The sequence below is a fragment of the Setaria viridis genome, chromosome 7 (genome assembly GCF_005286985.2).
Source record: "Setaria viridis chromosome 7, Setaria_viridis_v4.0, whole genome shotgun sequence".
Classification (NCBI taxonomy): domain Eukaryota; kingdom Viridiplantae; phylum Streptophyta; class Magnoliopsida; order Poales; family Poaceae; genus Setaria; species Setaria viridis.
In genome coordinates this window covers 33187498-33212187 of record NC_048269.2, presented here as the reverse complement: position 1 = coordinate 33212187, position 24690 = coordinate 33187498, and the positions used below count along the sequence as shown (strand labels likewise).

Genomic DNA, 24690 nt, shown 5'->3' with positions numbered 1-24690 from the left:
CGTTGCGGAAATGACAGTATCTTTCCGAGGTCCCAAGCCGCCGCGACCCATACACCGAGTCCATCCGAACTCCCTCAGACACCTCGCGTCCACACCATTTACTCCACGCTAAGATTCCCCACGCTCCCTGCACCCTCCGCACCAACCCAGGCCCGCTTCCACCGTCCGTCGACCTCGAGATCCGTGTCGGAGCTCGCCACCTCCGTGAACCGGGACCACGCGGTGGCCAGCGGCAGCAACCCCGCGTCCTCCGCCCTTCTACTCCTCACACGTACGCCACGCCCACCAACCCGACCCACTGCTCTCACTCTTCTCTCTCTACCCCCACAAGAGACCACGCGCCGGACAGCCGCGAGCCCGCCGCCGCCTCCGCCGCCACAGGGTGCGAGAGCTAGCCGACGACCTCGCCGCCGTCGCCGACCCACATGGACCCGCGCTTCCCGCTGCCGGCCGCGCCGGCGCCGTCATCGGGCGGCGGCGGCGCCGCCCCCCGGGGGCACCACCGGCGTGCCCACTCGGAGTCGTTCCTCCGCTTCTCCGACGCGGACCTCCTCCTCGACCCGGACGGCGACTTCTCCTTCTCCGACCTCGACTTCCCCTCGCTCTCCGACGACTCCCCGGCCGCCTCCGACCCCACCCCGCCTCCGCCGCCGCCGCAGGCGGCCCCCGCGCCCGCGCCCCGCCCGCCTGGAGGGTCCCACACGCGGAGCCTCTCCCTCGATGCAGCTTTCTTCGAGGGACTCGCCTTGCAGGGCGCGGGAAGCAGCGGCGGAGGTGGGGCTGGGCACAAGAGGAGCGGGTCCATGGATGGGGCCAGCTCGCCGTTCGAGGGAGAGTCGGCGCTCTCGACTGGGCTGCCGGACTACGCCAAGAAGGCCATGCCCGCCGAGAGGATCGCCGAGCTCGCGCTCATCGACCCCAAGCGCGCAAAGAGGTGGCGGAAAAACTTAGCCTGCTTCCCTTTTTTTTCTTATCCCCCATCAATTGATATTTGATGCTTCCCAGATCCGGATGGTTTTTTCTTATCCAATATTGTAATTCGGAGCGCGAAGTCTGCACGTTAGGGTCCTCAAAGTTTAGTAGTGCTATCTGCTAGTGTTAGTGTGCTATCTGCTACGGAATCTGAGCTATCTGCATCGTTTTATTCCCAATAATTGCGAGTTTTTAGGGTTGGAGGTATCCTGGAGTTGTAGATTGCCAATTTATGTCAAGTTTTTGGTGATGCTGTTGTGCAGGATTCTGGCGAACAGGCAGTCGGCAGCGAGGTCCAAGGAGAGGAAGATCAAGTATACAAGCGAACTGGAGAGGAAGGTCCAGACTCTGCAGACCGAGGCCACTACGTTATCAGCGCAGCTCACACTCCTCCAGGTATAGGGTTATATTTGCTAAAATCAGTTAAATTCGTTGATGAATTGGTGTCCTCTGTGAAAAGTTACATCCAATCAGATTCATCTTTTTTGTTGTGCACCTGGGTAATAACAGGTTCCTGTTTTCTGTTCCGTAGCTTGGTTCGTGTTTGTTTTGGACTACAGCTATTTATTGCTGTGTTGAGTCGATTAGTTGGTTTATGCTATAGGATAACTGCATTTTTAGAATTATTAAATGCATATTCTGCTGAATGACTTTTTCATCAGACAATCACTTTGGAGTAGCTTTATTGTTGCCACTTTTGTCAGAACCCAGAAGTTTATGAGGAATTTAGCATGCGATGTAACATGTATTGATACTGGGATAGTGCAGCTGGTACTTTTCTGGATAACAGCCTTGTCAGTATGCATATGGTGCTCTTAGCTGTAGAACACTAGGGGGTGAGATTTTTCAAACTGAAAAATGAACAGTTCTGAATACCCCCTCCGTTTCAAATTGTAGGTCGTTTTAGCTTTTTTAGGTTCATAGATATTATTATGCATCTAGATATAGTGTATGTCTAGATATTATTATGCATCTAGATATAGTGTATGTCTAGGTGCATAATAAAATCTATGAACCTAGAAAAGTCAAAACGACCTACAATTTGGAATGGAGGGAGTACCTAATTACTAACCATTTAGAAATGGTTGCACAAGCCAATAAGGATGCATACAGTCACACGCTGGAAAAAGTACTTCCTCTATACGGCGAAAGGCTAATGTTTATGTATATACATGTGCACCTAGCATTTGAATGTACCGTATTGTGAGGCATTGTTTGTGACAAAGGGATTTTACATATTCGGGACAGTTCAGTCGGTGGGAATCTGTTCCAATGGTAGATATACTTACAAAATAAAAATCATAACATGAGTATGCACTGGCATTAAATATGTCCATGTCAAGTTAGAAAGACAAGGTAAATTTGTTTTCTATTAATATTCTCAAATCTTTTCTGGAATCATTATGGCTAGTTGCACGGTGTTTTAGGGTCGGGTGCATGGGGGCAGCTTTGGGTATATATTGATATTTAAAATCTATAACCAGAGCTTAAGGATTTACTTCTTTTAGTCAATACTGTTCTGCTTATGGAGTTGTAACTGGCATGGGGAAAGGAGTTGGGTAGGATTGAATGTGCCTAGTAGTTTTAGAGGTAAAGCGAATGTTTGGGGCCCGATAGGTCACAACCCACCATAAAATGGGCCGGTGGTGCTCCATTGCAGAGTATGATTTGAATGAAGTGGATAGAATGAGATGTTTAGGGTTTTGCTGAAGATTAAGTGGTCACAGATAGAAGACATTTCACTATCAAGAAAAACTTGGCTAGTAATCTACATTTAGTTAACAAGGACAGGGAACCCACAGTCTAGGAGGTACACTATGCTCTGAAGGAAGAAACAAGTGGATTGATGATGAGATGGCTGGGTTTAATTCATGTTGGTAATTGGCAATTGTCCACTTAAAACTTCTAAACAAGTTTTTATTGCTAGTTTGCTACTGGTAGGACCTCTGTGATAATAGATACATTTTCACAGTAATGGAAGTTATCTTGGTTATCTTAATCAACTATGTGAACTGTATTAATACTGATTGTTGTTAAATACACCACTTTTCGTCCAATAAAGTCAGTAAGTGTTTAAGCGTTAAATACACCACTTTTCGTCCAATAAAGTCAGTAAGTGTTTAAGCGTATACTTTTGCAGGATTTGTATTCTCAGTTTAGTAATTTTTCCTGTGTGCAGCACTCCAGTAATGTTTCCCATACTTACCTTTTATTGATGTTTGAACCTTGCTACCGCACGACATATGCTTTTTATATGCGAGAATATTTGATAGGGGATCATTATTGAAAGAGTTTAAACTACCATATATTTTCCTTGTTCACTCTTCTGTGAATAATGTTGTTTAACATTTTATGGTGCTACAATTTCTTTTGTTTCTCACATATATAATATCCTCATATCTGATGTGTTGCGATTTGCTTCAAACCCAGAGGGATACAACTGGTTTAACTGCTGAGAACAGAGAGCTCAAACTTCGATTGCAGTCCATGGAAGAGCAAGCTAAACTGCGGGATGGTATGCTCTGATCTTTGAAATTATTTCAGATCTCCTAATCATCATGTGTTCTTAAACACAAACTCTCACCGCCACAAGATCTCTGATTTTACTGATGAATTGATTGATCTGTTGGTGAAACGAAACAGAACAATTCTAGTTGCCTACTTATTTTAGGAATCAGCACATTGAAATGTTCCATTTTCTACCTCTACAGCTTTGAATGAAGCCTTGAGAGAAGAAGTCCAGCGACTTAAGATATCTGCAGGGCAAGCTGTTAACATGAACGGGAACATCTTCAATGGTGGAGTCCAGCAGCAGATGCCATCCTATTTCATGCAGCAGCAGCAGCAGCTGCAACAACAGCAGCAGCAGCAGATGTCATACTTTGGTGGCCACCAGGCTCAGCATCACAATCAAAACCATCATCACCAGAGTCCATCCAACGGGGGGCAGTCACTGAGTGGTCAGTCCCTAAACGACTCCATGGATTTCATTTGAGGACAATGTCCGGGCCAAAGTTGTCACATACCAACTGCAGTTCAGCATTGTAAAGATAGCTAATGTACAATGTATGCATATGCCTCATTGGTAGGGTAGTTAGCTCTTGTATCATTAATCAGCAAGTAATTCCTGTATGACATAATATTCATCTTCTTTTTTTTATCTTTGTTGGTTTCTGAAGTAATTTGTTAGACTAGTTAACTACCCTTTTAACAGTTGCTGTACATGTTAAGTTTTTTTAACCGGTGGAAGCCTCCAGTTATCTAATACTCGCTGTTCCAAAATACTATTCGAGATATATATTTTTTCTATGTATCTAGGTATGGTAAATGTCTATTTGATAAATGTCTATTTGGGGTGGAGCTAAAATGAATAGTAATTTATTCATTTAGGACGGAGGAGTATCTGTCAGTTGTTTTGTTCCATTCTGTGTCCTTTCACTGCCTTGGGTTTCTAAACATGATGCTACTTTGTGCAACGGATATGGAATACGGTTGGTTAGCAAGGCATCAGTGGGAATCAAGTTAGAGCTAGCATGTCAGGTCTAAATCAAATAATAGTGGCAAAAAGACACGATCGCTAGAATATGACGGCCCGGAGGCCACCAATAATTGCTCCACGATTTTTTTTAAAAAAAATGCGTTTTCGACATGTATGTTACTTTCAAAACCGCATGTTGTATTGTAATTGATAAATTTTCATCTGGGGCTACTCCATATGGATTATTTCTCCATTCTAACTTCTTTTTAATTATGTATAACTAGAGTTAGAATGGTTTGAGCATTCTAAGATATCACATAATCTTTACCCAAGGCTATATATTAGTCCAATAGCAAGAAAACAAACCTACTTTCTTCTGAGATTTACTAACTCTCCTTGAAGGCTAGAACATGCTTGGCCTGGACCTCACCGGGCAGACACAGGCAGGTGGTCGGTCTCTCTCAAGTCATTTGACAAATCAGAAACATCATATTGGAGGTGCATCGGATGTGGCGATGCACCCTTCAATATCTCACCTTTCCTCCCCTTTGACACTTCCATCCAAATGATAGTAGACCTTTAATCTTTTATTTGGACAAAAATATCCACTTTCACAAGATTGGACAGGGGAACCTGTTTTTTCTTTATATAAAAAGGACCCGGTTGTATCACCTTTTTTTTAAAAAAAGTGAGGCCTGCCCAAAGGGCCAAATTATGTTGGTTCTTCTGTTGCTGTCCGTTACCATATATTTTTTTGCTCATCCTACTTAACATGCCTATATAATATAACTGGTGTCTACGAAACAAAAACCAAAAGGTGCCTGGAATAAGGTTATTATAGGAAAAAAAATATTGGAGTATAGGATTACCACCCCCATCTAAAAATTCTAAACGTTTGCTGCAGGTATGCACGTGTTTAAGGCTTTTGCTGGCTTGCTGCATGCATTGCCTAAATGCCCAGCTTGAGGAATTAACATCAGACCTTTTGATGCCTGCTAGTTTTGAGGCGAAAAGTATATCATTGCCACTTGACCAGTCTTTGATGGTTTTGCATAAAGTTTCATAGTAAAATTTTAAGAGGAAAGTGTGGAACTTGTTGCTTGTGCTATCATAGCTAGAAACTGACCCACAACCCTAGTAGCATTCAGGTATATAGCACTAGCACTAACAACAAGGCCTAAATTTTCTCCTGTGTTAGTGTTGGGCAGTAACCAATTTAGCATGATCCGAAATTTCACCAAACATTCATGTGCCTCTGAGGAACAACAGACTCCCTCTATTAATAATGTACTTTCACTATTGATGCTGGATGGCACGCTCTTAAGAAGGATAATTATTTTTGAAGTCCAGATGAAAAACCCAAAGCAATAGGAAACAAAAGTGCATGCTTTCTCTAAGAATGCTTTTCATATGTGTTAGCTGACCAGCATGGGTACTCTGAACCTCAACAGCCGATGTTCATTTGTAAGCTTGTTAGATCTACCTGGCAAGTGAACAACTGAACATGAAGATCAATAAACACGTGGATCACATTTTAGGCAGGATCAAGGTCATATGTCGTATTTTATGACAACACATTCACCACATCATTTGTAACGGATTAGTGATATGCATATGTTACAGTGGTAGATTGGGCTTCGGATCCCCCTTCAAAAAGATTGGGCTTCAGATATTTGGTTTCGGGCTTCCTTGTTTTGAAAATTGACAGTCTGTGGCACTCACTCAACAAGGACTCAAAGAGACAGGCACCAAGCTGGTCCTAGAACTCAAACCCAGGTGTGTGTTGACACTTGACAGACACTCTAGCACTCTCAGAGGAAGGAGATGAGCACCGTAGCCATATCTTGGGCTCAAAGCCGTGCCCGGCTATATCAAATAGATAACAACAGGTTACTATGGTGTCAACTCCTTTTTCCCTCCTGTTGCTAGTTCGCTACAAGGCGCATCCTACCATCCTACCTTTCCCTCAAGAACTAAATGTTTGTTACTGAATATTTTCTGCCAATCACATTTTGAAAAGTTTTTGAATGTCGGCTAGATTCTTTATTATTTGATTCCACGATCATCATGTTGACGCTGCGTGAACAAAACAACTAAGGTTTGTATATCATATAAAATTGTCACAATACACTGATTCCATGACTTTCAACCAGAATCATTGGTCTGATGAAATCATTGATCCACCGCTGCATTTGTGATTTGTTCTATTCTCTAATGTAATGTTTCGCTTCTTTCTCTGGTACGATTAGGATGACACCAAGGTCTCCATCGGCCGGCCTTGACTCATTTGATGTCATTGTTGGTGGAGTATTTCATAAGCATGGCAAACAGTCAAACCCATACTATGTGGACTATGCAGTCATTTCCTTTCTTGGCTTCAAAATAATTGCTATTAAACTCTCTATATGATGGCACCATGTAAGTCTGAGTTATGGCTTTTAGTTTCCGTCACTTGTATCATGCATAGATTTCGTCCTGGTTAGGCTCATGGTTGCGAACTTATGATGATCACGGTAAGCTTCTTACTACCCTCTTCACTGACAAAACGAACTACGAATTCATGTGCGCAGCCAAGAATCTTTTGTTGTAAAAGAATAAATACTTCACTTTCCAACTGTGCGAGCTCTTGTTTTATTGTACTTTGATGTCCCTTTTGTTTTGGTTAATCATGACAAGGAAATTAACACTTGCGATAAACAATGCATGGGAGTACTGAGACTGGGCTAATCACAAGACACCCCTGATTAGCGTGGACACCCCTGATTAGCGTGTGGATGGTGACATCTAAGCTTGTCCTCTAATACCATCCGTTTATGCGCCGCTTTGCAAGTGAGCAAGAAATTTGTCTCTTCATTTGTTCCGCTTTATAGTTGTTGCTGCTTATTGCTTAAAGCTTATCAAAGTATAACATTTGTGGGGATCTTTTACATCTGAGCTTCTTTATTCAAGATCTTGCGTCGATAGCAGCTCACGATCTCAACATGTAATATTATGTTGCAGATTTCAACCATGTTGTAGATAACTGTAATTCAAAATTACCACAGAGAAGAGTTTCAGTACAAGTTGAGATGGAAAACAAGGGGTAGATTGGAACCAAGAATATCTCAGTGGCCCACATTTGTTCTGTATGAGTACCCTTTGTGCATCAACTCTACGCCTTCAGACAAGCACCATTGTCCTCTTCCAGTTACATTCTATAGGCTACCTCTCCTGCATCTCTTAAAAATTGATGTGGTGTTAGAATCAATGCTGTACCAGCTACATTATGAAACTGCAAAGAGTTTAATATTAATTTGCAACATCAGTACTGTATGGCTGGTAATAGGCTTGCACATAAAAGAATTGGGCATGGCAGCTTGTCCGTGTCTTAAGCTTATTGGTCAATATAATCAGTATAAAATTGGACACACAGAGCCACAGAGGCATAAGAAATTAATTATACTTGGCCTGGTCTTAAGTAATTTTTTCTTCAAGATTTGATCTTAAGTAAATTTGCTGTCTCCCAACATTAATTCTGGAGCTTGACTGAAGAATATGTAATTAGCCAGAAGAGACATGGATTACTGTCTTGTGAAGAGAATTACTCCTATGCCATTGCAAATTAGGGATACAAATTGATGCCCCTAACAATATTCATCACCCCCATTTAATTCAACGAATAATACTGGGTTTTCAAAAATGAGCCCGCGTCCCAATTGCAAATCTACCCAATCCCGGACTCCCATGTCATAGACACAAGTCATGGCAAATTCGGGACTGGAAAAATTTTCAATGGCATGAGAGGATTTTAATTACCTAGATCACAACTCTCTTCTTATGATTGCAACTTTGTTTGCTTCGTGCAATCATCAACATACATTGTGCACATGGATGTTGCAAGATGCATGGAATACATTGTGCACATGATTCAGAACCTGACCACATGCTGCCACCTAGCTAGAAGCATTCTAGGAATATGCTCTGCCATGCTCTCACCTTTTTCTGTCAACTCTGATTGTACAGGAAAATGACACAGTGACACATCATTTATATCCTCTGAAGTTGGTAGAGAACTGTACAAAAACGATACATCTTCTGCTAGATCAGTGCCAAATTGTGGCTCCAAGGAAAGACAATTTAGCTTACACAATCCATGAAGGTCCACATATAAAATTCCATCCTCTTGTGAAATGGTCCTAACCCTCCTGCCTCCTGATTGTGTACATAAGCTGTATGAAACCACAGGTTCCAGCAATCAGTTCTTTCTCTCTGAGGACATCAGCCAGATGGAGACCATGTCATATCCTTGCTCCCCTCTCATCTCCTTCCCCACACAGCATGAAGAGAGCAGCTACCTCCTGTGGTCTCCTCAAGTACTGATCCCCCTTTCCCTTGAGAATGGCGATGGCGATGCCGATCCTTCCTCTGATCATCATCAGCAGCAAGATCATGAGGTCATGGACATGCTGATCCAAGAAGCCAATCGCTTGCCGCTTCAAGATGAGCTCTCCAACGGCGATCCATTATTCACCGGTTTTGATCAGAGGAGGGAAGGGCAAGAAAATGGCAGCCTGTTGGCAGTCCAAGAGGAGTTCATGGCGGAGAGCAGTTTAAGCGACCTCCTCGTCGCCGGCGCCAGGGCAGTTGCGTCCCAGGACTCGATAAGCGCCTCGGCCATCTTGTCGAGGCTCGACGACCTCATCCCCGGCGTGCCTTACAGAAGCTGTCACCACGCAGCGGCCAGCCCATCCGACCATCTGGCCTGTTACTTCGCCAGAGGCCTGCGGTCCCGGATCTCCGGCGCGCGCACCGAACGCCATGCGGCTGCTGCGCCGGCACCGGAGAACCGGATGCCGGCGTACCGGATGCTGCAAGAGCTCTCGCCGTTCATCAAGTTCGCCCACTTCACCGCCAACCAGGCCATCCTGGAAGCCACCGCGGACGACCCCGGCGTCCACGTCGTCGACCTCAACGTCGGCGAGGGCGTCCAGTGGGCGTCACTCATGTCAGACCTCGCCCGCCACGGCGGCAAGCCGTTCCACCTCACGGCCGTCGTCACGGCCGCCGGCGCGGAATCCGACACCGCCGGCGCGCACCCCATGGCGGCACGGTGGCTCTCGGAGTTCGCGGAGTCGCTGAACCTCCCCTTCCGGTACAGCTCCCTCCACCTGCGCGGCGAAGAGGACCTGCATGGCTTCACTGCTAGTGGCAACGGCGGCGGCTCAGTGATCGTCTCATGCGACACGACGGATAAATCTTACAGCTCCCTGATCAGGTTGCAGATGCAGCTTCTCGGCAGTGTCAAGATCCTACACCCCAAGTTGGTGATCCTAATCGAACAAGAGCTCTTCAGGATCGGCCGAAGTCCCGCTCCATTCGCGGAGTTCTTCTGCGAAGTGCTGCAGCACTTCGCTGCCATGCTGGAGTCCTTGGAGAGCTGCTTCTGCGACGGTGGCTACGGCGCGTGCCTGGGGCTCGTGGAGAAGGAGACGCTGGGCCCAATGGTAGAGGACGCCGTGGGGCAGTATGGATCTCTGACAGGTGGGGCTGTTGCTGAGCTGGAGGGTTTTAGGACTTGTGAGCTCAGCAGCTTCAACGTTGTTCAGGGCAAGATGTTGGCTGGGCTCTTCGGTAGAGGGTTTGGGGTTGTCCAAGAGGAGGGCAGGCTTGCATTGTGCTGGAACTCTAGGCCCTTGACCTCAGTCTCTGTTTGGAGGCCCGTGTGAGTAGGAAAGATAGGAGTTGTGGTCAGTGGTCACTTGTTCAATGTGTCCTTTGTTCTTCGATTGCATTCTTGTTACAAAAATTTTGCTTTGCTAGCCATTTTTCAATTTGGTTGCGGAGACTAGAAGAAACAAACATTTGAATACAGACCAGTTTCAGTTTCCTGAAATATTTTAGCAAAACAGACAGCTGGTTTTCACTTTTACTTCGCGGTAACCATTGTATATATGTCTTTCCTGTTTGAAAAGGATTGTGCAGTAACAAACTTTAAGGCGTATAGATTAGTAGTGAAACTTTGCTTCCCTGTCCATGACTGGGCATCCATTGTAACTTTCTTCAGGTGTCAATTTCACCTGAGAAAGTTTCATGCATGGATGCATAGACTCGATCAACCACAGTCCACAGCCGGCTGATTACATGCGTGAGGCTGGATGATTTTTTATTTATTTTTTGCGAGTAGAGGCTGGATGATTTTACCGCAGCACTAGTCGAGATTTATATTGGTGTTTGTTTTCCTCTGACTGAGCCACTTGTCGTTCTGTCAGCCTCTGTTGAAACGAGGCGCCGGTTGATGATGCAGAAGTTTCTTGAAGCCAAGCTACGGTTTTTCAGGTGATTCCAATGCGACTTGGAGCTCTTGTTTTTGGTCCCTTTGATGGATCTGGTTTTTTGGGCTCTTTATTTTCCCCTGCAAGTGCGATGTGACGTTCAGGTGGCATGAACAGGTCAGGTGAGAAGAGAACAGGTCTTCCTCCCCACTCTACATGAGAGCATACAAGGAAACGACACGAGCGATACCGAAAAGGCAACCCCTCTTGGCTGCTGCTGGCATACTCTTTTCCTGCACATGTAGCTGCTGACCTGTAATGGAATTGTACTGACCTGATTATATATGATATGTCGATTATGTACGATCTGTCGACTGATGCGTTGCAACTTGCAAGTGGTGCCACCCATGAACGCAGGATTGCAGGAGGAAGGTTTCTGACAAGATCATGGCATAATGCTGCATCATGAGTTCATGACTCGTGCAAAATCGACGCATTGCTATGGTTATACATTTTTTTAAAAATAAATCATCTTTGCAGAATTTGTTTGTTAGAAAAAAGTCATGGAGGGCAAAAATTATAACATATCCCAAATTATGGTATTCCGATGCACATGATGTTTTTGTTCGTTTCTAGTTTCCTTTCTTTATTTTTTTTGTCTTGTTATAGGAGAAAACAAATTAACACAAACAGCAGAGTGAGCAGTACTCTTGAGGGAGCCCCCACCAAAAAAAAAAGACTATTTGTCGGCCCATATGCAAACCGAACCAAACCCGCCCGGGTGTAACTAACGGCCCAGTAATTTTCTCGCGCCAGACCATATTTTGGGCCCAGACTGCTGATGCTTCCAGGATCTCTCTCTTGAGAGAGACTGAAAGAGTTAGTCGTACAATCTCTGCCTTCAAAAAATTGTTTCCATATTCTCAAGTTTTCAACCGTCTCTGACTTGATGCATCACCGACTCAGCTTTCTCTGTAATCTGTATGACAATCTCTTCACCACAGGTGCGTTTATTTCTTATTATTAGATTAGATGGCAATCACGGCGTGACTCTGCTTTCTGTGTGATGCCTATTTCAGTTCCAGCTTGTTGAATCTTGTTTTTCATGAATAATTCTAGTAGAGCCACGAGAGAAACAAGGTTCCTCCAGGTCGATGCTCAATAGTGTGGTATCTCTCTCTCAGTTCCTCCAGCTGAAGATTCATGATGGATGATCATTTTTTACAACGAGAGTTGATTTCTCAAACCAAACTCCTCCCGTGCTGTGCTCCGCCTTGGCCAGCTTCAAACATTTCTAGACATAGACATAGACATGGTCACATGGATGGATTATAGCACGTGAAAATGACCCTATTTTTAGGTCAAATGTGGTTGTGGTCTACTAACAAACCTAACCTATTGGTGATTGGTGGTTCAGCTGCAACAACCCACAAAACCACAAAAAAAAACCCCACAAAACCATATGGCTTCCTCCTCTTGTAGACTGATCAATTAGGTATGCATATGGATAAGAAAGAAGCTGCATGTCCTTCCTATAATATGTATGATCCTATCCACCATGCATGCTATTCGCATGTGCACAATCCTAACCAGAGTTAGGACAGGCAGAGCTGAATGGGAAGCGTACGATCACAATTATTTTTCTCGATCACACGGATTCATAACCAAGTTTGTACGATCTTGATTATCTTTTGCAGAAAGGAGTGTTAATTGGGGCCAACCAAGATTAGACAAACAAACATGGAGGGTAGAGAACTAGAAAAGGCTGCACATGATTGTGCAAGTTGACTGCAGAGCAGCAGGCCTCTCTCACACACACCCCTCAACCTTTGGAAAGCTACTTCCATGAGAACCCTTCCAAATTCCAATCTTCCCCAACTCCCAACCTATTATAAGCTGCACAAATGGATAACTATGGATGGCACTCACACTGCTCTATATATTTCTTTGCATATATACTATACTATATGTTAAGCTGTGACCTGGGTAGGACCAGCACTCCACTAGTAGATTGAAAATGTACCAGCAGCACTTGTTGCCTCACTCAACAAGACCACATGCTTGAAGCTTTTACCTTTACCAATGAAAGGGAAAGGTTTGGAAAAGACTTTTGTAGCATTCGGCAGCTTTCGTGCATAGCTTCTCACATCGCAAGTGCCTTGCAGCCACGGCAAGGCAATGATGTCTGAACTTCTTGTTGTTCCTTTGATGATTGCTCAGAAGACCCTAGTGTAGTTGGCATTCCTACACCTTGTGGATAAGGTTAATACTATAATACTGTATGCGCGCGCGCGCGTATTGACTATGGTAGTGCTACTTCTTGATCTTTTTGTAAGGTGTAATTGATGTTTCACTTTTTTTTTTCAAACCAATCAAATTTATGCATATCTGATGAGGAAACAAATTATTTCCTTCTTTCTATAGATTTTTTAAGCTAATAAAGTGGTTCTTCATGGTGCAAGAGATACCCTTTTGCCCATATTCGCATTTATTAGTTGATACATTATCATTTGTTTTTCATTCCACTGATGTCCACTTCCACATTCGAGAAATACACAACAGAACTAATTGTTCTACATCCCTAATAGTAATACCCCCGTGATATATGAGGTCACTTCTCCAAGAAAATGGCTGCCCCTCAAGTGCACACCAAGAAGGGTGGCATCCCTTTTTGCCCAATCGGCTAAAAGGAAGGAACAGGAACGGATGAATCAACTAATGGCCGACAGCAGTGCCCCTTGAGTTCCAGGCTTACGTAGCCTACTACCCAGCCATCAACCTCGCGATAGAGCTTTCTTTTTTTGAGCAAATTCTCGTCGGCAACGTGATGTGCGTCTATCCAGTCCATCGCTGCAGCCGTAAGCCTGACCCAGCGTTGCGTTGCACGCTGCAAATATATGCTTCACTTCACCAGTCAAAAGATAAAGTGAGTACTTTTTTATTTCATTATGTGTATTAACTTCCGATCATAACTTTTCTTTTTAATATAAAGATATGCAGCATCCTAGGAAAAAAAACATCGCATGCTCACATATACATAAAGTGGCAGCTTACTTAAATGAAAAATATATACTTAGCCAATTATGAGATAGAAATATAGAAGCTGCAAGCATTCAATTCGTTAAAAAGGTTTAACTTGATAAGAGGAGGCTATACAATACACAAAAAGTTCAAAATGTGGAAAACAAATGGTTTTTAATCAGTATCCTACTCCATCTATTTTGAAATATATGTTAAACTAATTAGCTTGTCCTAAACATCATATATTAAAGCACCAACTCATCAAAAGGTTGAGCTAACCAAAAAAAACGTTGGGCAATATATACTTCATCGCAAGTTCGTATATACAGATGCAACGAGAGCTACAAATTATACCTCTCTTGCCTGCGATCAGTATTTTGTGTCATAATTACTACTCTCCACTTTGTGCTTATATATGTTGTGCTTGTGCAAGAGATAACCACGAACATTAGAATTGCCTTTTTTAATTAGTTGATCGTTGCACATTGAACTGCAATCATCACTTTCGGTAATGGACTAAAGTATCTTGCTTTGATGCGATTTGTCAAAACGAGATCTTGCTTTGGTGCTAAGAGTATATATGCTTGATGATGTCACCGCATACAATATAATGAAACATCATTAGGACTAATGAGCGAGTAGATAGCCTGCACGCGTACATGCTGCATCGATGCTAATCATACTACGCTGCTCACTCGAGTCCCTTATTAGGCATTGTTTAGATACATGGTAGTCACCTTGAATCCATACTTTTTAAGAGAGGGATTAATGAAGAAATTAGTTTATTTTCCATACTAATTCATGCGCATTGGAAGATAATGGTGTCATCCAAACAGACCCTTAAAAGTACTCCCTATGTCCATAAATATATGACGTTTAGGATAAGCTAGTATGTTAAAAAATGAATTGTCCTAAACATCATATGTTTATGGACAGAGGATATATTAATGCTCCTTTGTCCTTAAAAAAACAGATCGTGTTGCAAAACGCAAACATTATGAATATTTTTTTGCATCTGGAAATAAATACGGGTTTACAAATTCTAATTCCTGGTCACGAAATCTAGACAACGAACTTCTCTCAAATTGGTTGAACCGAGATAGTCTTTGACACCCTGTCTAAGTGGGATGTTTTCGCTGCAGAACAAACCATACAAAGCATAACTGAAAGATCAACTGCTATCTCTAAAATTATAAACAACCTACCTTTCAGTGACAATAAGTAGATTTTTATAATCGTTGAAAATGTTGGAACAAGATTATCTGTGGAATCATTGGAGCTTGTGCAAATCTTTGTGCACTTACGGTGACGAACGCAACAGGGGATGCGACATGCTTGCATGAGAATAAGCATGGACCCCAAAGTGAGATCCATCAGCTCAGGTTCTCCCCTTCCCTCCCACTTTAAGTAGATTCCATCCAGCACTACTATGGCCTGGTTCTAATCCACATTTTGGATAAAGGCAAAGAACAAGGTTTAGAGCCATCAACATCAAGGGCATCTTTGTCATTTCCTTGCAAAATTCACATCGACCAACTAAAGGACTTCTCCTTCGTCTAAGGACTCCTCCTTTGTTTAGTCCTTTCGGCTGAACAATTTCACGTCGTGAGTGATGTAGGAAGCATGAGAAAATGGAATATACTAGGTCTCAATGCAACTAAGCTAATGCTGGGATCTGGTGCGAGAAATTTCAGCTGTACCAATTCCTAGAAGCACTTTGTCTTTGAGATGGGGTCGGTGATTATGGGAATTAATTAAACAATCCCAATCAAACCCTGTCCACTCCTCTTTGTCGATCCCAATTGTTGTCATTATTGACCTATTGTACGACTATTACAAGCTCAACTTGAGGATCAAAGAATGTGCTTAGGATCAACCTCGAGGAATACATGCAATTTCTTAGTTTTAGTGAGGTGGTCGATACCCGTCTTATACTCCCAAATTAATGTGCAAATATTTATCCGACAATAGCCGCGAAAGACAAAAATAATAATAACAATGTAATAGGACTAATAATTACATAAAATTCACAAACACTATTGTTATGGTACAACTATTGCGATAGTAAATCGCTGAATGATTGGATCAAATAATGATGCTTAGGATCATCTTCCACGAGGAACTAGCATCTTCCAACTTCTGATGAGATGTTGATGTTTGGCTGAACCATTCAACAAAATGATTTGACAGCCTGATACCCATAAACCAAAAACTCAACCATAATAACAACTAGTAATAAGAGGTTGAGTAATAATCTCACATCAATAATGTATTACTTATTTGCAACTAGTACGATGACGGTTTGACCAAGTTATTTTACTTAGGCTACTTTAGGACATATTTCGTTAGGATGTTGGTTGCCCAAATCTAGATTCAGTGTCGGTGATCGTATGAGTAGGTTTCACGATCAACTTATTCATACACAGAAAGCCGGTTTCCTTGCTAATTAAAGGTAAATGTTTATATCAAATACAATGTACCTCATTTTTGGTTATGTTAGGCACTAATTTATTGATACCACGGCTCATAGTGTTCTTGCAGTATGATAAATGATATAGTATGTCGACAAACCTTGGTTATAATAAATAGGCTATGAAAATGACTTCACTTAGTCTAACACCGGCGCTCTTGGAGATTGTCACTTGATCTACTTGCTGCTAAAATATTACTGGTACCAGTAGAGTGCCAGCACTGCTTAATGATCCATTCAGACGACGTTCTTATCCCATCTCATCATACTAAATGCACGGGCCCACCTGTCACCTGTGCAAAATCTGCGAGAGACCTTCGTGGAGTGCACGTAGCACACACCCGTTCGAAAACCACATTTCCACGTTCACGCAACCTGCCCACTCCATACACCACGTTCACCATTCTCCTCCCACTGACATCCGGACCCACACAATCTCCTAGGCAAGGACCAAGCCCACGGCCCACAAAGTAATCCTGCCACGCGGCCGCGCATTTCGCAACAAGGCCCCCGTGGTCCAGGACATCCTCGGCCCGCAGCGATCTACGAAAAGACGCTTTTGCCCCTCTAGCGCCCACGTATTCTCTTCCTCATACCTCGCGCCTGTCTTAAGAGCTCTCTGTCCTCGTCTTCTCGCACTCCTATCCTTCTCGCCTTCGACTGCCCAGCGACCCCACCGCCGCGAACCTTCTGGAACACGCGAGCGAGCTGGCGGGCGGGCGAGACTTCCGTCGGCGAGGCGAGGCTAAGGAGGAGGGAGGGGCGGCGATGCGGGGCAGGTGACGTGCTGCGCGGCGGGGGAGGCGGGGATGGTGGCTGCGGCGGCGGCGGCGGAGGGTGGGCTCGGCGGGGGCGTGGAGGAGGGCGTCGGGGAGAGCTCGTCCCCGCCGCGCGACGCGGCCCCTGTGCCCGCCGGCTCCGGCGGGAGCGGAGGTGGGGGAGGCGCCCGCGACATCTGCGGCCAGGTGCTCGACCGGCTCGTCGCCGACGGCCACGCGGAGGCGTCCGACCCCGAGTTCCGCGACAAGCTTGTCGCCCATTTCGGGCGGCTTCCGCACAGGTGATCCATTAGCTCGGCCTGCTTTCAGCTGCCACATCTTAGGTTTGCTGTGGTTTAGAGCTCGTGGTTGTGGAAATCCGTGCCCATTGTTTCGATCAAGGAAGGTAGCGTGGTCGTTTGGGCTTGGGCTTTTATGTGGGCATCGCGAAGCTTAGCGGTGAGCTTCGTCGTTAATTTGTAGCATGTTTGACCAATTGACCTTTGAGTTAGCTCCTACTGGTGCTCGATAAGCTAAGGGAGTGTTGTTTGACTCGGCCATGGAATTGGAGTTGACTCGGTACTGTTTGCTTGGGGACTGGATGGAATTGCACTACTTTTATGTCGGATGGTGCCTAGCAGCTGTGTCTTGTTCAATTTTGATCTAGTGTGTTCTGGGATTAAGCTAAGGTTGGAAATGAATGGAGTGAACAGGTTTATTAATTTCACTAGCAGGGTGGGCTCATTCTGTTCCAAAAAGGAAAGCTTTGATCCTTTGCCTGAATTAGTGTTTCACTTGCTGCTTGCTGATTTTGATTGAATGATTGTTCTTCTGGGAATCTGGGTGTCTTTTTTTTTAAGAAAAAGAAAATTTTGGATTGAGTTGAGGCATAATTGGCTGAGTTTTGTGCTAGTTGAAAGCATCTATTTTAGATCTATGGAAGCAAAACGTTCTGGAATTAGCAAATATTCTTAAAATGGCTAGATTCCAGAGAGCAGCATGGCACTACAATTGCAAACTAGCCTTTAGTCTTGTTGTTTACCTTTGTATTGAGCACAGTATTCAGAAACTGGTCCCTTAGTCTTGTAGTTTACCTTGTATTCTTCGCTTGTGGGGTACTTCACTTTTATGATAGTCATATCTGCAAAGGAAGCTGGTAGCTGCAGTCACTATTTTTGGATTAGCATTGCTAGGCCAATCAATTAATTCTTTCATTGTCTTATTTGTATAATCCTAAACTAACATTGTCTCTTCTTTTGTTTTCTCATGCTGCAGCTATCAGCTGGATATCAATGTTGACAAAGCAGCTGATGTATTGGTCCACCAGAACGTCTTAGCAGAAGCAAAGGATCCTGACAGGCGCCCCGCGTTCTATGTCCGTTTCTTGAGGGTAAAGCTCTTTCTTATGCTGGTTGAGAGTTTGGACAGTTCTACAAGCAACTATATGTGCTATATAACAGTTTTGCCTACTTTTAGTGGCTAGTGGTTGCAAATTTATTTTATTGCTGCCGAAGTTAGTTGGGAAAAAACTAGTAGCGCCAGTTATTGGTTACCATATTTCTCACTCTAGACGAACAGTCAACACCTTACCCTTTGTAGCAGCCATTTTCTGCCAAATGAATACATGCTTGGCAGTAACTATAACTCAGCCTGTGTGGTACAACTGGTTTGTGGAATAGAAAGTTCAATGTGTATTCATGTTGTTGTTTTCTTTTTTTGCATAGAGCAAAAGGGTGTTTGATATTTTGAAGTATGAAGGATAGTGGATTTAAAATGCAATACTTAACAGTGGTAAGTTATATATGGATGATTTTGTGGAAATTTAACTACAGTTAGATAGTTAATATGTAAATGAGTAGATTCGCTTGTTTTGTTGGTGCTAAACTGCTAATTTATATTTACAGTACACTTAATAACTTGCTTGCAAAATGTGAACAACGTAGGGAATGACTGGTTTTGACTAATATTCATACAGGCTAACAGGCCCAAAACCTACCTTGAGCTGAGCCCAGCCTGATACTTTTTTGTTCATGTGATTTTAGCTTATATATTAAGAATCTTCACAACCTAGTATATTAGGGATTTGGAAGAGAGGTCTGTTAGCTTGCGATTTTATCTTTCCCTTCATCTCTTATCGAGGCTAAGTGTTTTCCAGTGCATTAATGATTGCTTGTCTTTAGTATCACCAATAGAAATTGGAGTTGTCAAATTGACTCTAAACTTTGATCAAAGATTGAAGATGCGGATCAAGCATATGACTCCGATGCATCTGAAGAAGGGGATGATGATGGTGATGATCTCTCTGTAAGGTAGATGCCTATGATATGTGCTGCTTCGATAGATTTTAAGGATCCCCAAGTTGGATGCTACGTGACTAGTAACATGTGGTTCATTGCTTTTGTAATCTGCACTAAACAAATGTCTTGCATTGTCTTCACTAAGCTTATGATTCTTCCACATGCTGGTTGAGTAGTTGTACATCTTATGGAATATCTTTACATCCTTGGGTAATTGTAATGCATTGTATTATTGAGTAACAATTATGTGCTTCACAAAAATGAAAATCAGAAGACATGCTAAAGAATTGATGAAAAAAAGTGTAAAGTGTATATAATAATAGGTGGTGGAAATAAGAAATTTCCTTATATGTTAGGCTCCATGTTTGCAGTGAATTTGGTGTTCCAAGTCTTGGAGGATCAGAAGCCCTTTTTGTCTTTTTTTGGGTCTGTGCATAGAAAAAAGTAGCTTTTAGTTAATTTGGTCTGATCAAAGCTCTGTATGAAGGTACAACTCAAAAACCCTTGCATAACAGTTAACTTGGTCTGATGAGCAATGAGCAGCCTTTGTATCACATAGTTGCCTGTTTCCTCTGCCTTCCTTCTAAATATTGCATTGCATCTTAAGGGTCGCGGCCCTTTAAATACAAATGCATTAACATTATAGTTGTCTTTGCTTTGACTGTATGTTGGAGTCACACAGAGGGATGTTGGCCTTTGTACAAAGTGCACATTTACTTCTGTAGACCCCCCCCCCCCCCCCCCACCACCACCACCAAAAAAAAAATACAACTACTCATGCATTTTCAATTGCATGAACAACTATGACATGCCCAAGATGTATTTAACAGAAAACTTTATTTTTGAATGTACTAATCTTTACTGTCTATATTTCACAGGCAGGACACAGAATATACTCACATTCATGAGATTGTTTTCTCCACAATTGACAAGCCTAAGCTACTTAGTCAGGTCAGCAGTATTATGTGCCTTTTAAAACTATCCTCAACTCTGTAATACATTTTTACAAGTAATAGCATTTTTCAATAAATCTACAAAGCTTTACCACTGATTATTTCATGCTCAAGTTGTTTGATAATTGATATCTAGAATCTAGTTGGAGTACTTCTGGTTATATTATATCCATGAATCCATGCTTACAGCCTTACACCCAAGATATCTTATTGAAGGACTTTTTTTGGCATTCAACCATGTATTACTGTACAAAATATGATATTAATAATTGGTCATTTTGCTCACAGTATAGCATCTAACGAAACATGTTTTGCAGCTGTCTGCGTTGCTATCTGACATTGGACTGAACATCAGAGAAGCACATGTTTTCTCAACCCATGATGGCTATTCTCTTGATGTTTTTGTGGTTGATGGTTGGCCTATTGAGGTGATATGTTATGTCCTTATCATGGCATTGGTTGAATTGCTGAGGGTTGAGGGATTGATGCATTGGGATTTGGGAGTTGTTCCTGGACTTAGCCCCCATCTTGCTTGAGGCTAGAAGGATCTGTTGTTCTTGTTAGCACTGTGACACTGTCCACTGCCAGTAATAAGATTCATCTTGAGCTATGGCAGCCTTAGCAAATAGCAATGTTCACTGGTGCACATTTAACTGGGATATAGTTTATTCTGAATAGTTATATCTGCTACTAAGTTATCACTTTGTGAAGTAACAAGCCTCATGAAATTTCCAGTTAGACCTTTGCAATTACTTCCTGAGGCATTAGTCCTTCTCGACATCCAACTTCTAAATTTGGTAGAAATTTTCTGAGGCCTACAGTGCCTCTATGTGCATATAGAAGCAACTCAACATCCATGTTAAGTACTGTTGCACTAGATGCAAGGGTTTGATCAGAAATCTGCTTCCATAGCTCATGGTGTACACGTAGTTTGTAAATAAATAAAACTAGGATTAGTCAAGGGGTCATCCCAACCCAATCTACTAGCATCCCTTATTGCTTGGACATACTTAATGTAAGATTACCTCATTGAGTTGTTTTGTACTAGGTGTACAAAACTTTGCCAAAATATAGTGATTTGTCATCAACTCTGTTTGAGATTGTTTTCCTAGTTAAATATGAATCTATCTGTTGCCTCCCAACACCAGGGGGGTTCTGGCTTATGTCAATCGATTAGCTAAGGCATTCTGGTGCTCTATTACTCTTGTTTTCACAATATAAACCCGAACCCATCATACGTGTATACCAGGGAGGCTCCAAGTCTTCGAAAGTTTGATGGGAAATGACCACAAATACCTCTATTAGCTACAATTATCAGTGCTCTTTCACACTGTTAAAATAGGGTTAATGAGTGGCAAGGTAGCACTAACTGCAGCCATGTTTTCTTCCCTGGACTTATGTTTTGAAACAGCAACTCCTGGTAATATGACTTGTATTGTGAAACGAAGGGAGTATCTGTACTTCTCAAATTTCCCTCCAATGATGCTTACTTCATAATTTTATGATCAGGATACTGATGGCTTGCACAAAGCACTGGAAGCATCCATTTTAAGAAATGAGGTGATTTCTGAATAATTCATGTAAATATGCAATTTATGATTGGCAAAGTATTAGGCAGGCAGGCCCTGCCTTGCTTGTGGTTGGTGTGGGAGTCAGTATGTATTGTTCCTTTGTCCAAAAGACCAAAACTAACAACACATTTGCTGGTTCTTTCTGCACACAGGGTTCATGGTCTGGTGGTTCATCTCATTCCTCGGCAGCTGAAAGAACACTGCCCTTCCAAGTTAAAGGTGGTGAATGGGAAATCGACAAACGACTTCTTAAGATGGGAGGGATGATTGCTTCTGGTTCTTGTGGAGACTTGTGAGTCAAGTTTATACTAATAACAACTTAGTTGCTGTATTCAGTGGTGCTTTCTTTTTACTGTCTTATGCCTATGTGAAGGTATCATGGGACTTACCTTGGTGAGGATGTAGCTATTAAAGTTCTAAGGGCTGAGCATTTGAATAAGAATGTTTGGAATGAGTTTACGCAGGAAGTATATATTCTAAGGTATCTAACATATTGTTGGATCACTTATGACTTATGTGATGTACTTAATATCTTATGTCCTACTAAAATTTTTTGTTGAAATGATTTAATGATGTATGGCATGGCTTCACCTTCCACACTTTTCAGAGAAGTTCAACATACAAATGTCGTGCGATTCATTGGTGCGTGCACAAAACCACCGCAGTTTTGCATAATTACAGGTGAGATTTATGTAGCATCTACTGGATGTAATAGGAACCTACATTGTTTGTCGTACAGAAAATCTGACCTGAATATGTGCAATGCAATGCCCTACTTTTCATAGCATTGGCCTAGTATAACTTGCAGCTTTCAAGGATTGCTAGTTACTTGCTGAAACCAGATTTTCCCCTCACTTCATAACTGATGCCCTTGTAGGTTTTGGCATTTTAGTAATACTAACAGTTTCTTAATTACCTTGCAGAATACATGTCTGGAGGAAGCCTGTATGACTTTGTGCACAAGCATCATAATGTCCTAAACCTCACAACTCTCTTGAAGTTCGCAGTTGATGTATGCCGAGGGATGTGCTACTTGCATGAAAGGGGCATCATCCATAGAGATTTAAAGACTGCCAACCTTTTAATGGACAAAGATCATGTATGTAGCATTGAACTATTTACTTTTGCATTTGTGATGGAGTTGTTTAGGGGAGAAAAACGGGGTAAAAAGAATACTGGTAGCGAAAATTTTGGATTTGTTGATGTGCATTGTCTTTAGCTGTGTATCATCTGTATTATGGGGCTTAAGGCTATGCATCATACAAATATTGTAAGTTTGTGACAGAGACTAAAGACTACTCTGACTGATGAATGATTTTGTTGCTTGTTTCTCTAGGTTGTGAAAGTGGCTGATTTTGGTGTAGCTCGGTTCCAGGATCAAGGAGGTATCATGACAGCTGAAACTGGAACGTACAGATGGATGGCACCTGAGGTACAGCTCTATTTGCTGGAGTAGTGTGGTTGCATATTACAACTTACCTGACATAGAAATTCAGATCTTTTGAATCTTGGCGTTCTAAAAGTTTCAGAGCAAGCTGCTGATAGAAGCTTTTCATCTCAAAATACACTATGTTGCTTAGTTTGAGATATCTATTGTTCATACTGCTTTAAGTTGAGAATTCATATTGCTGATAGAAGCTTCCCAAATGATTAGATGTTTAGACTCTTGTTCAACAGTTTATCTTGACTAGTAAAGTGATGAAAATGTTGAATTCCTATCTGATAAATCTTTGGTGCTACGTGCTTAGGTTATAAATCATCAACCCTATGATAATAAAGCAGATGTGTTCAGCTTTGCTATTGTTCTTTGGGAGCTGATAACGTCTAAGGTAAAGTTGTGCTTATTTCTGTGACTAGTTATAGTTGCCTTTCACAAATGATGCAGTTATCACTGCAATTGCTGAATCTTGTTAATTTTTTTTTATTTCTGGTGTTCCCAGATCCCATATGATACCATGACCCCACTCCAGGCGGCTGTAGGTGTTAGACAGGTGGGTAAAAAAAAAGATTACTTGTTATGGCATACTATTTGCTTTGTGAAATGCGCTAAATGTACTGTCATACCAGGGACTGCGCCCAGGACTCCCAAAGAAAGCACATCCAAAGCTGTTGGACTTAATGAAGAGATGCTGGGAAGCTGATCCATCGAACCGGCCTGTTTTCCCAGACATCCTAGCCGAGCTAGAGGATCTTCTGGCACATGTTCAGGTATGTCGAGAAGCAATCACATTTGTTTCTCCTTAGAGAGAGGAACCCTAGCCAAACCCTGTCCATTTCTCTCATGTAACACTGTAATGTTTTCCACCTCTTGGACTTGGACAGGGAGCTTCAGGAAAGACGGTCCAAGATCCAGCAAATAACTTGAGCACGAAAGATTGACTCCCCATGCACATACCTGACATTTTTCTCAATTCGGTGATTTGGCATATTTAGGATTCGGGTCACTAATTATGAGGAATGTAGCATATCTTTTTTTTGTTGGTTTTGCTTTGTTGTACATTTGAACAAGCATCTTGGGGCCTAATTTTTTTGGTCCCCTTTCTCATTGTTCTTACATAGAGGAAATTGGATCGGCCTATCAGTTTACCTTGCCTACCTATGACTGATAATTTACCTCATATAATGAGGGTCAATGTTTGACCTTGAGCCATTTGCCATTTCCAAGAATGCATAATGTGCTATTCACGTTAGTTTGCAGCTTTGGAATGAAAAAAAGGCATGGGAACTACTGTTGGATGGGAGAATCGTTGGTCAAAAGTTTACCATGTTGTTCAAATGTCGGAATTTTTGGGGATTAGAATGTTCATCTGAAGTCCATCCTCGGGCAACTGACAATAGACGATATAGTTGCTGCAAGACTTATCTAACCTTTTGGCGGCGTCACTCGTCTATCTGATGCATGCACAAGCATACACAAAT

At 42.5% G+C, this 24690-nt stretch overlaps 3 protein-coding genes across 3 annotated transcripts; all 3 read left to right on the top strand.

Annotated features, from left to right (window-relative positions):
- Window positions 1-284: 284 nt before the first annotated feature.
- LOC117865310 (transcription factor VIP1) lies at window positions 285-4237 on the top strand. Its single transcript, XM_034749474.2, has 4 exons — window positions 285-934; window positions 1236-1368; window positions 3403-3487; window positions 3684-4237. The coding sequence occupies exons 1-4, from the start codon at window positions 426-428 to the stop codon at window positions 3965-3967; spliced, it is 1011 nt and encodes a 336-aa protein (XP_034605365.1). The 5' UTR covers window positions 285-425; the 3' UTR covers window positions 3968-4237.
- A 4382-nt stretch (window positions 4238-8619) lies between these two features.
- LOC117864923 (protein NODULATION SIGNALING PATHWAY 2) lies at window positions 8620-10155 on the top strand. The gene has a single exon (XM_034748991.1). The coding sequence runs from the start codon at window positions 8620-8622 to the stop codon at window positions 10153-10155; it is 1536 nt and encodes a 511-aa protein (XP_034604882.1).
- Window positions 10156-16846: 6691 nt separating this feature from the next.
- Window positions 16847-24421, top strand: LOC117863486 (serine/threonine-protein kinase STY46). Its single transcript, XM_034747207.2, has 15 exons — window positions 16847-17252; window positions 18226-18340; window positions 19183-19259; window positions 20126-20198; window positions 20518-20628; window positions 21710-21760; window positions 21924-22063; window positions 22145-22252; window positions 22379-22452; window positions 22695-22870; window positions 23108-23203; window positions 23520-23600; window positions 23712-23762; window positions 23839-23979; window positions 24094-24421. Exons 1-15 carry the CDS (start codon window positions 17002-17004, stop codon window positions 24148-24150), a joined length of 1602 nt encoding a protein of 533 aa, XP_034603098.1. The 5' UTR covers window positions 16847-17001; the 3' UTR covers window positions 24151-24421.
- Window positions 24422-24690: the final 269 nt, after the last annotated feature.

Bases quoted from the DNA above. Each gene is read 5' to 3' on its own strand.
- LOC117865310 (XM_034749474.2), top strand. From the start codon at position 426: ATGGACCCGCGCTTCCCGCTGCCGGCCGCGCCGGCGCCGTCATCGGGC. The intron at 1,369-3,402 runs GTATAGGGTTAT...CTTCAAACCCAG, and splicing joins CGCAGCTCACACTCCTCCAG to AGGGATACAACTGGTTTAAC. The intron at 3,488-3,683 runs GTATGCTCTGAT...CTACCTCTACAG, and splicing joins GCAAGCTAAACTGCGGGATG to CTTTGAATGAAGCCTTGAGA.
- LOC117864923 (XM_034748991.1), top strand. From the start codon at position 8,620: ATGGTCCTAACCCTCCTGCCTCCTGATTGTGTACATAAGCTGTATGAA.
- LOC117863486 (XM_034747207.2), top strand. From the start codon at position 17,002: ATGGTGGCTGCGGCGGCGGCGGCGGAGGGTGGGCTCGGCGGGGGCGTG. The intron at 17,253-18,225 runs GTGATCCATTAG...CTCATGCTGCAG, and splicing joins TTCGGGCGGCTTCCGCACAG to CTATCAGCTGGATATCAATG. The intron at 23,980-24,093 runs GTATGTCGAGAA...GGACTTGGACAG, and splicing joins ATCTTCTGGCACATGTTCAG to GGAGCTTCAGGAAAGACGGT.